This window comes from Podarcis pityusensis (genome assembly GCF_964106645.2).
Source record: "Podarcis pityusensis genome assembly, chromosome: 8".
NCBI lineage: Eukaryota > Metazoa > Chordata > Lepidosauria > Squamata > Lacertidae > Podarcis > Podarcis pityusensis.
Genome location: NC_138033.1, coordinates 75,077,137 through 75,091,724, shown reverse-complemented (window position 1 = coordinate 75,091,724; position 14,588 = coordinate 75,077,137). Strand labels below are relative to the sequence as shown.

Genomic DNA, 14,588 nt, shown 5'->3' with positions numbered 1-14,588 from the left:
TGCTCTCACAGTGGACCACCAGAAGGCTATGAAAGCAGGATTTGAGCATAAGGGGACTCTCCCGCTCCTGTGGTTCCCAGCAACTGGTATTTAGAATCATTGCTGGATCCGGCCATGGACACAAAGAAAAGCTATTGTGACTAGCAGCCACTGACGGCCTCCTCCTCCTCCATGAATTTGTCAATGGAGTGGGGATGTAACTGGGTGTTTGCAGACATTTTCAATAGGTTTCAGTTACATGCAATTCCACCGACGCACACGGTGCCTCAGAACATAACCCCCATGTAAATGGGGGGCTGCCTGTAATAATAATTTTATTACTTGCACCCTGCCATCTGAGTGGGTGTACGAAAATCTCATTATGTGTACAAAACGCAGCAGTTAGGTGGTAGTGTGCATTTATTAGTAAAAATAGCTTATTTAGAAAAAATAATATTAAATTAAAATTCATATTAAAAAAAAAAATCATAGTCACATTAGGGGTAATTGCTTGCAAAGATGTGGGTCATCAGGCAAAAACTGCATATGAGTAAAGTGTCCATTAGGAGAAATCTGCACTGAAATGCTGGTGAATTTTCATGAGGACTTTAAGCAAACAAAACACTTCACTTACTGACGCAGAAATGAAATGAACTTAAAACAGGAAAAATGAGAAAGGGCCAGAATCATCCATTCCTAATGGGAGACATAGCACCGTCTGAGTGCTTGACACAGCACAACAGGGGGGTTAGGGGGCTGGGCCAAATGTGACCGCTTCTTGGGTTTCTTGTTCATAAGCTTCGTCAGTAAGTGTCAGTAAGTGCACAACCCACCCACCCCCAGCCCCATATTTCACATGTTACTTTATTATGGAGCAATTTGGTGTAATGCAGAAACACACCAGAGCGTTGTAGCCAATGCTGGCCCTACTCAGAGTAGACCCACTGAAATGAATGCCCATAGCTAGCTTGTTTATTTATCACAAGACTTGTCTCCTGCTTCATTGTAACGAAACCTCAAAGTGGTTACAAACTTAGGTCCCTTGATTATAGTTGGTCAACTTGAATTAGCACTGGATTCAACCCAGAGTTCCCAGGATAAGACAAACTGAACAATGCAGATTTTCCTTTCCTGCTTTGAACAGTCTGTATTCCTAACATAGAATGTACTCCACAGACGGTATCACTTTGTCCTTTCTGTCATATGGTTGTACTTATTTTCCCTTTCTCCTTATTGAAAAATAATAAAATATTTATTTTGATAAAGACTCGTGGGTTGGTACATGCAGAAACGCTTCTAGAGTTAAGAGCAGGGAGGTGAGGAGGAAAGAAGGGAATATCATGATTCACCGTACCTTTTTTCTTGAGAAAAGATCTTCTGGTTGCAAGTGGACTTTGGCGAACTCGAGGGTTCTGCAGAAACTTCACCGCTGTTGCAATCTGTGGCAGGAGGGAAGAGAAAAGGAGGAAACACTTTTTAAAAGTTAGGGACTATCAGAATTCAGATTCTGAGCAAGGCATCAAAAGCTAGTAGATTGCAAGCTGAACAGAGAAATTGCCTTTGAAGTGGGATGAAATATTACAGATAACTTGGAATCCCTATGGTTGTACTCTTGAGTCCTACTCAGAGCAGATTTATAGAAATAAATGGACATAACTTAGGTCCATTGACTGCAGTGGGCCTACTTTGAGGAGGACACACAACCATTTTGTTCCTTCCAGAAGCTGTTGGTTGGGCACAACAGTTGTACAATATTCCATTTTGTATAATTTGTATCTTTTAAAATATTCAATGAAGCCATGATATTGCTTTACTTGCATTCTAACAATGCCCTGTTTGCACATCACACAAAACCATGGCTTTAAAGCAAACCATGGTTTCATGAGAACGAGCAGCATGTTGGGGCACACTGCTCCCAGGGGGTCACCACAGCCCATGTTACTGGCTTGGGAGCCTTCTTTTCCTGGAAGCACACTCCCCTCCTGACAGGAATGAGACCCAGGTATTCTGTATTCCAACAGCTTCTACCTCTCTTGGCTCAGGCTCAGCCCTCCAGTTAACTCCTGTCTGTATACCTTCCCCAGACATTCAACCTGGTTTTCCTATCTAAGCTGTGGGGCTCCTTCTTCTTGCTATTGTCTCCTCAGAGAGGATGCTCAACTCAAATCAGAACCAATTCTCCCTCAAACTATCCTATTCCCTATCTCCCATCTCAAATCAAGCCCTCTCTCTCAAACTAAACCCTCTCTCACTCCAGCTCTTCCCCATCTCTATTCTTATCCAGTCCAGCTTCCTGTTTTTACAGCGGCGAACCAAATGCCCATTACAGAAAGTCCGCAAGCAGAACCTTGAACAATAGCTTAATGAAGGGATGGGGAAACCTTAGGCTCAGGGGGGGCGGCGGCTAGGCTTCAGTGTTTGGCCCTTGGGATTGTTTTCAGACCACGCCCCTTCCCAGGCCACACCCCTCACTGGCCCTGCTCCAAGCTCCCCCCCACTTGAGTGTTTTTGCTGTGCTGGTATGTGTTCCTGAACTGTGCCAACGCCTCTTGTTTGCCCGGACAGAGGACAGAGAAGGTTGTGTGGAGAAGTTATACCGCTGTACAGAACTAAAATTTACACTTGTCCCACCCACTTTTTGCCTCTGGGCCTGCTAACCACTTGCATCCGCCCCCAGAAGCTTGCCCATAAGGGAATGTGGCTCTCTGAATGAAAACCCATCCCTCCCCTCCCCTTGGTTTAAAGTGGTACATGACCCAGGCATGTATGTTTAACTCAGTGGTTTTCAACCAGTGTGCCATGGCACCCTGGAGTGCCTTGAATGGTGGTCAGGGGTGCCGCAGGTAACACTGGCCTCTGTCCCGCCTTCCTTCCCTTTCTCCTCTGATGCCCTTGTGTCTCTGCCTCCCAAAGGCTTGCACAGCTATTTGTTGCAGCAGCCCTGGCTATAAGCTCCCCAGGTGAATGGGGCCTCTGGGGCTAGCTAGGGGGTGCTGGTTGCCAGGAGCTGAGGTGGCCTCGGAATAAGAAAGCAAGTGGGCGAGGGAGCCCAGACACCCAGTCCTCCAGCTTTTGGGAATGGACAGACAAGTGCCAGGCCCCTGTGGGGCAGTGTGAGGAGGCACCTCTGTTTGCAGGGGCTGTGCAGCTCAGAGACCAGGGGCGGCGGCAGCAGCAGCTACCCGGAGGACTCCCAAGGAGAGGGGAGAGGAGAGGAGGCTGAGGGAACACTCCACAGGGGAGGGCGTTCAAAAAAGGGTGAGAGGCTGCCGGCTCTGCAGGCAAGGGGTGACATAGCTGGGCTCCTGAGCCTCACAGGGGTGCCTCTGAATGTCAAGGGAGCCGTGGAATCAAAAAGGGTGAAAACCTCTGGTTTAACTGATTGCTTGGAAGGGTTCATTGGAAACAGGCACCAGTAATGGGAGGAAGTTCCACAGGGTCGGTGCTGCCATGCTAAATGCCTGCTTCCAACATTGTACAGAAAGGACCTCCTGACGAGATGGCATCTGCAGGGAAGCCCCTCCTGCGGAGAGCACTGATCGGGTGGGTTTATAAGGGGAGAGAGTCGATCGAGCGCCTGCCTTTCACCTGGTTTTCAAATATACATCTCAGGTCAGAGAGCAGAGTTTCTGATGGGTTCTAATGGCCCTTTCGAAATAATCTTGGTGCATTCCATCAATGTTGGGTGTGTGTGCGTGTGCGTTATATATATATATACTTCCCCACCACCACCCCTTTTAAACTGCATCTCTTATTTCTTTAAATACATTAATCAGAGTAGTGTAGGCAAAACGGATCCATCGGACAATGCAATAAACATGAATTATCATCTATCCAACATGCATAATGGCTTAAAAAAACATAATAGCAGGTGTAGTTTAAATGATTAGTTATTACACCTGCGGTGGGTCTGATTCAATTGGGGGAAATCATCTTTAATAGGTTAAAAGGTTTAGATCACCCGGCTTCCCCCTTAAAGTGGCTGTAGAGAGGGTATGATGGAGTGCGCTGTCATTACTAATTCATTTAAGAAAAGCAAGGGGGGATACAGTAAAGAACAGCATAAATGAGCCAATCCAATTTAGACATCAGGTAAAGGCAGCGAAACACCTTTTTAAAAAGCATGATAAATGAATTTGGGAGGGAGATGAAATTCACATTTTTTTCCTCATTATTTTTTTAACGGGAAATTTGACCACCTCCCGGCATAGTTTGAGGGAAAGGGGAGGGGGGGGAGGAGAAGGAAACCTCACTTTTTAAAGTTTAGCACTCCGTCGTTCCAAATCATAAAATAATACAGAGCCCACCCACCTTTTCCCCCCAGCGCATAAAGTGCCACTTTGATCTTGTTTATGCCCCTCTTGATCTGCCTCACTGGAAATGCCGGCGATAGGGAAATTGCACATTTAAACGGCGCGGGTATCGCTGCGCCAGATGCAGGAAGGATAAACAGCACAAATTAATAACCTGGGGGTTGGCGGAGGTAGGGGGGAAATGTGCTGAACATGAAAGATGTCCGAGTAAGCAGACGCAGAGACGTGCCAACTTATCAAAAGCTACTTTGCCTTTATATTAATCACCGGTTCCCTTTTTGGAACACTTTCGACAAGAGTTCACTCTCTCCGCTGCCGGGGAATGAGCAACGGTGCCTGCCAAAATGTTTTTAGGGACCTAATGTCAGAACTTAAGAAGTGTCCTGCAGGATCAGGTCAAAGTCCCATCAAGCCCATCATCTGGTTCTTGTGGTAGTCAGCCCAGTTGGGAGAAGTCAGAAAAGCAGGACAAGGGCAGAACAGGTTAGTGTGACTGACTTCTAGATAGGTTTGTGCTGGGTTATTAGGCACCGTACAAAACTAAAAACAGGCCCTTGCTGCAGGGCATTAAGATCTTAGAGAGGTAGAGGACCCCTGACAGTTATGTCCAGTCGCGAACGACTCTGGGGTTGCGGCACTCATCTCGCTTTACTGGCCAAGGGATCCAACGTTCGTCTGCAGACAGTTTTTCCAGATCATGTAGCCAGCAGGACTAAGCCGCTTCTGGTGATACCAGAGCAGCGCATGGAAACGCCATTTACCTTCCCACCGGAGTGGTACCTATTTATCTACTTGCACTTTGATGTGCTTTTGAACTGCTAGGTTGGCAGGAGCTGGGACCGAGCAACTGGAGCTCACCCCGTTGCGGGGATTTGAACCCCCAACCTTTTGATCGGCAAGCCCAAGGCTCAGTGGTTTAGTCCACAGCGCCGCCCGCGTCTTACAGGTTGCATATAAGAGCCCAGCTGGATCAGACCTTCTGGGTGCAGAGCAGGTGCTCAGCTACCAAGTTACATTCACAGGTTAAGTGGCTGAAATGAGAATGTGCTGGCCTAGACGGGTGTCTGGTTTGATCCACTCTGCAAGGGAAGAGCATTGGTTTTGCACAGAAAAGTTCCCTGCTTCAAACCCCAGGGCTGGGAATGCCCCCTGCCTGAAATTCCAGAGTGCTGCTGCCAGGTAAGTCTGAGATCAGTGGACCAACACTCTTTGAGTTGGTAAAAGGCTGGTCCTTGGTTGGAGCTCATGATTAGTGAGAAGAGAGCTTCACCATGAGTCCTGGTTCAAACAACACACTAAGTCACACCTTGGTTTTACTCAGCACAGTGGTGAAAATGTAAGGTCAGCCTGATGGATCAGGGCAACCACACAGCACCCATTCAGTCTAGCATCCTCTTCTCATTGTGGCCTACCAGATCACTGTGTGAAGCCTGCAGGCTGGGCATGCACAACAGCACTGCAAATCCCAATTCACACACAAAAATTCTTCCAAGGCTGTACAGAGAGTTCTGACAAACTTAGTTTTTCCAAGCAAAAAACTTTGCAGAAGTGTAACCTCTGTTCCAAGAAAATAACCAAACCACCTCTGCTAGATGAAATCAACAGGAACAGTACTCTTCCCAGTGAGTCTTTGGCTACACACACACACACACACACACACACACACACGGGTTTTTCGCATTAGTATTTTTTAAAGTGGTAGATACACTGCGACGGAGGAAGACGCAGCGGGCAAAAATCTACTTTTCAATAAAGCCATTCTATCAAAAAATGAAATCGCTCCATTAACGAGAGCTAAATTATTTAAAGGGCCTCCTCCATCATCTGTCTCATCTATTTGCTAAAGGTCTATTGATTGAAAATGACATTACAAAATTATAGCTAAGAAAGAAAGATTCTCTCCCTCCCTCCCTTCCCTCTCTCTCACACACACATCTTTGCGAAAGATATCTGCAAAGTTGCTTCCTACAGCTTCAGCTAGTGTTATGTAATATCTCTAATTCCTCGGCACAATCATCAAGTTTCTAGGCACCTGGAAAACTGGGGACTTTGGGCTGTTTGTGTGCAGTGACAGCTGAGGTAGAGTCAAAGGTGGTTAGTCTCTCTCAGAAGAGCCAATGGAGTGGCCCTGCTTCCCTTCCCTCCCTCTGTTCTGCAGCTTGATGGAAACCTGTGCTCTTGTCCAGCAGAGATCTGAAGGCATGCCTCCCCAGTCCAATTATTATTATTATTATTATTATTATTATTATTATTATTATTAATACCCCGCCCATCTGGCTGGGTTTCCCCAGCCACTCGGGGCGGCTTCCAACAAAACACTAAAATACAATAACCTATTAAACATTAAAAGCTTCCCTAAACAGGGCTGCCTTCAGATGTCTTCTAATAGTTTGGTAGTTATTTTTCTCTTTGACATCTGGTGGGAGGGCATTCCACAGGGCGGGTGCCACTACCGAGAAGACCCTCTTCCTGGTTCCCTGTAACTTGGCTTCTCAAGGGAACTGCCAGAAGGCCCTTGGCACTGGACCTCAGTGTCCAAAGCAAGTCCTTCCTCCACTCCATTCCACTGGCACCTAATATTACCCTATAAGGGACATGCGGGCAACACTGGCACCGGACATACTCAGTTCTTTGTGGTATTTGTGCAAAAACCTAGATTCTCAGAACTGCAGAGTTAGAAAGGACCCCGAGGGTCATCTAGTCCAACCCGCTGCAAGGCAGGAATCTCAACGCGCAGTTCTCCCCATCCAATTTGAAACCATACCAGACCCTGCTTAGCTTTGCAAATGTGCTAGCAGTTTTGTTGCCGTAGCACTAGGTGTATTGTATTAAAAACAGAGTGATGTTTAACTGAAGATGAAACTTTTCGTCACCAAGTCTGGCCACTGTGATTCATCCACGGTAACCTCAAGGCCAGACTGCTGTAATGTGCTCTACGTGGGGCACAAAAATACTGAGCTAGATGGCTGGCCGGCAACTTCTCATTTCCTATGAAACCTGATTTTTTTTGCAGTTTGCAACCCCCTCCCGATGCTCACTAGGGTGGCCTATTGCCAGCCTCTCAGCTTCAGCCTACCTAAGAAGGGTTCAATCCCCAATGGCTTTGCTAGGCAGGGCTGGAGGGGATGCCTGCCTAAAACCTGCCAGTCAGTGTAGACAGTATTGAGCTTGGTGGACCACAGTCTGATTTGGTAAAAGGCAGCTTCCTCTGTTTTAAGGAAAGCAGTAGGGCATCTGCTTTGCCTGAAGGAGGTCTGTAACCAAGAAGAGTCACTGCCAGACAGGGTTAGACAATACTGATCTACGTGGACCAATGGTCCTCCAATCCTTGCAAGAAAGCTCTTGGTTGTTTGAATGTATCCGCATGCAGGTCGAGAAAATGCACATTTTAAAAACGTATTTAGATGCATTGTTTTTCCTCGTTTGGATTTCTCCTTCTTAAACGCAGAAGAAATGAGGAGGAATGGTGGGTGACCATCTGCGAAAGCGGAGCTGGTTGGAAACAAACAGACTCACCCATTTCTGTGTAAAACAGGCATCTGACCCAAAATCAGACTCTTTGCTTCTTAAGCCTGGCATTAGGACGAAGGAAAAGGACGGTCCCCCAACCCACCCACCCCTTTAGAGCAGGGGAGAAAGAAAGTGCTGTGTTTTAAGTAAAAGGCAGTGGGGGGTGGAAGGGAGAAGGAACATCCGTACTCTTGTCAGGACCAGCTTGACAAATACGGTCATCAGTGGCACACGGAAGTAGTTGCAAAGCAGCTGTTAATCAGGGAAACACATCGCAGAACGCTGATGCCAGCACTCGTGAAAAAATGCAAGAGGCTAATTATGAAGCTATATATCTCGCTAAGGAGGCACCATTCCTGGAGATTCCAGATCAAGCTTTCAAAGAGTAAGGATCTTGGGCTGGGTGTGCATTTTACGCACACACAAAAAGCCTTCCTGATAACCCCGAAAGCTCGCCTCATAGGAATCTGCCTTCTTCCTTTAGTCAAGATTGCTGGTACATTCACCTCTACACTGACTGCCAGCAGTTGAACTGAGGAGCAAAGCCAATGCTCTACCACTGAGCAGCACCCTTCCCATAAAACTTGGGAACGTGGTAAGCTGCATTATACTGAGCCGGACCATGGCCCACCTAGCTCAGTACTGTCTACACTAACTGGCAGCAGCTCTTGATGGTTTTACGCAGGAGTCTGTTCCAGCCGTATCTGGAGATGCTGAAGCTGGGATCTTCAGCATGCAAAGCAGATCTATGGCTCTCTCCTTCTCCCCAAGAAAGCACCTCTTGGGACTCAAACCTATGCTGCTAAAGCAGTTCCTTAATCCCTCAACCACACAATTCCCCATTTCAGTGCCCCCGGTGGTAACTATTTTTTATTTGTTATTTGAAACCAAGGAGATTGGTGTATAGCAATCTCTTCCTAACTGAAGCGAACTTTCCATAAAGCACGGTTGCTACTATCGTTCTATGCGAAGGCTGCGTTGCTCTTGTTGCCTGGTATTAGCTCAGGCTTGCTTAAATCCCTGCCCGAGTTGCCAACTAAGATGTCAGCGTGCCAGATAGCGCCAGGTGTTCTACTTTTGAAACAAAAACCTAAGGATTGCCCAGCTGGCTCTGTCCTACTCTGCAACCTCTCTAGACGAAGCATGATGGCTTAATCACTCGGATCTGCGCAACTAGCAATTCTGCAATTGCCACACAACTGCCTGTTGCACGGTTGCAACAAGTCATTCCTTTAGTGTGGCAGAACCCTCACCTTGGAACTCTTTGCCTATTGAAATCACACTGACACCATCACTGTACACTTCTTCTTCTTTACACCTGCTGAAGGAAAAAAATCTGTTTGGGCAGGCCTATAAAGAAACATGATTTGGTTACATCTGTGTGTTGTTTTTTAAAAAAAAAAAATCCATCAGAGGTTGTTTTTTTTTAAAATAATCTTCATTGCTTTTAAAACTTACAAGAAAAGAAGAAAGAAGAAAATAAGCGAAAGAAAAAGACAAAATAGAGCAGAGAAGAAAAAAAAGAGAAAGAAAAGAGAAAACAATACAATACAATACAATAAATAATACAAGACACAACCTTAACACACTAAACTAAACAAAGCAAAAGAACAACAATTTAAAAACATATATCATACCATTTCATTACTCTATCTTTCATTCCCTTATTTCATCGACCTCCTCTCACCTCCCTTTTTGTATTCCACTTCTATTACTTGTTTCAGCAATTCCTTTCCATCTTTCTCTATTTTTATCATTATGAATATCTTAACATATTTTGTACCTTATTTTCCATTAATACTGAAATACTTATTTGTACCTAACTCCTTATAACATTTCTGCTAAAGCCATAAAATTTCATTCCAACAATTTTCTAACACTCATTAAATTTACAATATTTCTATATATAAACTTTAAACTTTCCCAATCTTCTACCACCATCTCTTCTCCCTGGTCTCGGATTCTGCCAGTCATTTCCGTCCATTCCATATAGTTCATCAACCTGGAGATCTTCTGTCCGAGGCTCTTAAATCTTTTCCAAGTCCCTTCTGCAGTTTTTCTTCATATTCTTTGATGCTGAGGGTGCTGAAGCGCAGGTCTTGGGGGGGGGGCGACCCAACCATGCCCCCATTCCCTCTCGACAGACCAACCAACTCTCCACAGCTAAAACAAGTGTCCATACAATATATCAAATCATGTTTCAAGGCTCCCCCAGATCCAAAGGCCCCCACAACTCCAATCACCTCCTGACCCAGATTCAGGACCCAAAGGTCAGTAAATCTCTGCATGAAAGAGTCTATCCAACCTTCCTTCTTCAATCCAAACAGGGCTCCAATCTTCAAATTCTGACTTTTTCTATATTCATTCATAAAAGGCCTCCACTTATAGTCCTCAGTTTGCCTCTGTAAAACTGGGGCTTCCACTTGTATTATTTTAGGTTTAACAACACCAACATTCTCCTTCGTTTTCTCCCCAGTTTGTCCTGTCAAAGTAGGTTCCTGTGTCAAATCCTGAACAATTTCTGTATTAATGGTCACTTTTTGTTCCAAATTAGTCACTTTTTGTCCCAAGTTCTCAAGTTTGGTATTCATAGCGTCCGTTTTCTTGTGGAGCTGTTCCAACGAATAGCTTATCTTACATAATACAGTCACTAAGGCTCCTTCTGTCAACATTCTTAAAGTCCAAGGTCGATCTCTATTTCACACAGTTCTTATCTTGCAACTGGAAAAACCCCAGCTCCACTCTTGTAACTGTTTCAAAAGCTCCCTCTAGAGGGAAACAGTCTCCACTTGTATCAATCCTTTCAAACACAGTTTAAACTATAAAGATAGTTTCTTTCCCTACTTTTTAAACGCAGATGAGTACGATGGAAACAGTATATTTCTCTTATTGCTAGCTGTCAAAAAACGTCACTCTTTCTGGCAGCCCGTTTCCAGGTTCGGAGCAGTGGTAATTTGGTTTTTCACTCTCTCATGCAGGCTCACTAGGTCCAAAATTTTCCCCCTCTTCTCCTGCTTCCAAGGGGGGTTTAATAGTTTTAACCGATGGAGATTTAATCCTTTACAAAAATAAACTTTCCAAGGCTTTAACTTGCAACTTCTTTGCTTCAATCTGTTTACAGAAAAGGAAGGCGGACTTCCTGTTTAGAACCTTCCCGTTTCGATGCCAAATTAATGAATTTAAGGATCTGATTTTCCGTTCTACTCACGGGTAGTTGTTTAAAATCCAATTGTCCACAGGAAAAAGTCAGCGCTCTCCGGCAACAGCGATGCGGCTTCACTCTGTGAAAGAAGCAGTCAATTTGAAGCACCGCGCCTCTCACCCCACTTCGCTCCGGATCCCCAAATCAGGGTTTCTCCGCGAGTAGGGGAGGCGCAAAGGGTGCCAGCCGAATCCCAAGTTCACAGGCTTCTCCCGCCTGTGATTTCAGTGGGTCTCCGCCTTCGCCGTGGCGGTCAGACCCTAATTTCCGCGGAGCAAATTCCTCCCAATCGGAGGAACTCCGCCATTGCCTGGAGGCGCCAACCCGGAAGTCGGTATAAATTCCCATCAGAGGTTTTACTGCGTTTAGATGCTTTTAACAGTTTTTAGGTGTTTTAAATTATTATTATTATTATTATTTGGGGGTTTTGTTTTAACTACAGGAGTATTTTAAGCCCTGAGCTCCTTTGGGAGGAAAAGCAGGGTATAAATTTAATAAAGAAATAAGCAGATAGGCTAAAGTGTGTTCCTGGGCTGTGCCAGTTCTGCCAGGGGTAGGATGGGAGAGGAAACATATGTGATTAAAGGCTCCCCCACAATAAAAGAAAAAAAACCCTATGCATGAAAGTCAAGAAGGGAGCCAGGGTAGAGTCCTCCTCCTCAACATAATGCCTTTCTACATGCAAAGGCCTTTCCCCCCATACGCTGTCATATTCAATCATGTCATGTCCCACCTGAAATCTAAGCCGTACAGTCCAGGAAGAAAGACCACTATCTCATCTGCTGCATGGCCATCACAGGGCCTTATATAAAGCCTTAAATCAGAGGAAGCTGATGTACTGCCTCTCCAGAAGTTGTTAAGACTACAACTCCCATCATCCCTGACTGTTGGGAGGGCATCAGGATGGCTACTCCCAATATAAATCAAAGGTTGCTCTAAGTTCCCATCTTCACTATATGTTTAAAGCAGTTTCATACCGCTTTAAACAGCCATAGCTGAAGTCTGCTAAGGGTACTGAGAGTTGTTGTTTTCGTTGCTTGGGTTTATTCAATTTCTACACCGTCCTTCATCTGATGATCACAAGGCGGCTTACAATATAAAATCACAAAATGCATGCCATAATAACAAGCAAAAATAATGACCCACCCACTTTTGAGATTGAAATAATATTCATAGAACTGTAGAGTTGGAAGAAACTGTGCAGGAATCTTTCACCTAGCCTTGGGCTCGAACTCACAACCCTGAGATTCAGGGTCTCATGCTGTACCGACTGAGCTCAATATCACAGGTGGAATTTGAGAATAAATCTGCTTGTTTTTACCATATTAAATGTTTAATTAAAGGTAAAGGTAAAGGTAAAGCATGACTAAGCCACTTCTGGCGAACCAGAGCAGCGCATGGAAACGCCGTTTACCTTCCCGCCAGAAGGTTTGTGCTTTCAAACTGCTAGGTTGGCAGGAGCAGGGACTGAGCAACGGGAGCTCACCCCATTGCGGGGATTCGAACCACCGACCTTCTGATCGGCAAGTCCTAGGCTCTGTGGTTTAACCCACAGCGCCACCATATTCCCCTCATGGAGCTACAATTCCCAGAGTTCCCTAGGAAGAGTGACTTATTGCTAAACCCCTCTGGGAATTTTAGCTCTGGGAATAGCCTTGAAGCTCACTGGGTGACCTTGGGGCTGGTCACTCTCTCACTCGCAGGCTAAGCTACCTCATAGGGTAGTTGTGAGGATAAAAGGGGAGGGATAGAAGGGGACTGCATTCCCTGACCTTCTTGGAAGAATGAGGTGCTTTTTAAAAAACACATTAGCCAAATTAAATCAATGGGGCCAATTTTAAATTGGGGGAGGGGCTAAACATTAAGAGTGCATATATATTTTAAAAAACTGTTCTCTTGTAGCTGTGACAAGGAAGAAGACAGAAAACATTAAGAGATGTTCTGTGCTTCTAACACTGTGGTATATTTTGTTTACCAACCTTGGGGGGGCGGGAGTTAGCTTGCACTTCCTTCCATATTTCAAAAATAGAGGGTCCAGGCAATATGTACATTTATTTAAACTTAATGGATTAATCACTCAATTAATCAGTCGGAAGGCAGATGACTAATCAAGTAAATAATCTCCAATTGGTTTGTTAAATAGCCCCACTAATAGCCACGGCCCTTCATATTATCATCTTCTAACGCTTTAAAAAGCTATTTATGCATCCTGCGGCATCCTGCAGCCATGAGTATCATTGATTAATTAGGTGTTGCCTGAAATGGTAGCCATTTCTACGGATCTTCTCCTCAAGCCCCCTGCTCTATCAGTTTTAGCAAATGACTCTGGTGGATAGCATTCTGAGTGGACAGCAAGTTGTTTTTCTCCCTGCTAGCGAATCCATCTATCCCAGCTTCCTGGTTCCAACAAAGGACAGCCCAACTGGGCAATAAGGCATATATACCTTGCCCTCCTGTTTGCCCTAAACCTGTGATATCTGAACACAGTGGCTCCCAATCCTAACATGTTCCTGTATTAACTTACAAGATCCTAAACAACTCCGAGTCCAGGATACTTTGATGGCCGGTTGGTTGGTTGGTTGGTTACTTGCCCGATCACTGAGCTCTTTGTGGGGGGTCACTGCTAATAGTTCCCCCATGGCTTGGATGCAGGGCTCATATCCACCAGGAACCTTGTGTTCAGTATTGGGGACCCAATTTAATGGCACTCACTTCCAGGTGAGGTCAGACAGGCCCCATCTCCCTGTTGAACTTCCTGTGCCTGCTGAAGACTTATTTGTTCCAGAAGGCTTTTTAATGGATCCCTAATTTTATATATCTAAAACTCTTTTTTTGTGTGCTGTTTAGAGGCGGCAGTAATTAAGTGGTTATATAAATTGTCAAAATTAATAATAATAATAATAAAACTATCATGGCAAAAAAGATAATCATTATTATAATAATAATTACATTTTTATCCCATAGCTCAAGATGGTGTGCATGGCTCTCCCTGTCTTCATTTTATCCTCACAACAACCTTGTGAAGTTGGGAGTTGAAGTCCAATGACATTTGGATGGCCACTGTTTTCCCCTATTATATTTATTTATATTTATATTTTACCTGCCCTCCTCGGAGCTCAAGATGGTGTACATAATTTACTGCCTCCCCATTTTATCCTCACAACAATCCTCTGAGGTAGGCTAGGCTGAAAGTCAATGACTGACCCAAGATCACTCAGTGAGCTTCATGACTAAGTGGGGATTCGAATCACACTACAGTGGTGCCTCGCAAGACGAAATTAATCCGTTCCGCGAGAGTCTTCGTCTAGCGGTTTTTTCGTCTTGCGAAGCAACCCTATTAGCGGCTTAACGGATTAGCGCTATTAGCGGTTTAGCGGCTATTAAAGGCTTATCGGCTTATCGGATTAGCTGCTAAAAGGCTATTAAAGGCTTAGCGGCTTAGATAAAGGGGGGAAAAGCGAAAAAAAAATCTCAAGACTCGCAAGACATTTTCGTCTTGCGAAGCAAGCCCATAGGGAAATTCGTCCTGCGAAGCAACTCAAAAACGGAAAACCCTTTCGTCTAGCGGGTTTTCCGTCTTGCGA

General features: G+C 45.0%; 1 protein-coding gene across 1 annotated transcript in view; it reads right to left on the bottom strand.

The window, feature by feature from the left end:
- PEX14 (peroxisomal biogenesis factor 14) overlaps positions 1-14,588 on the bottom strand; it is a 118,478-nt gene that overhangs the window by 58,153 nt on the left and 45,737 nt on the right. Inside the window, exon 3 of the mRNA XM_081016223.1 lies at positions 1,334-1,418. Coding sequence (XP_080872349.1) covers positions 1,334-1,418 — 85 coding nt within the window. The remainder of the gene's footprint in view (positions 1-1,333; positions 1,419-14,588) is intronic.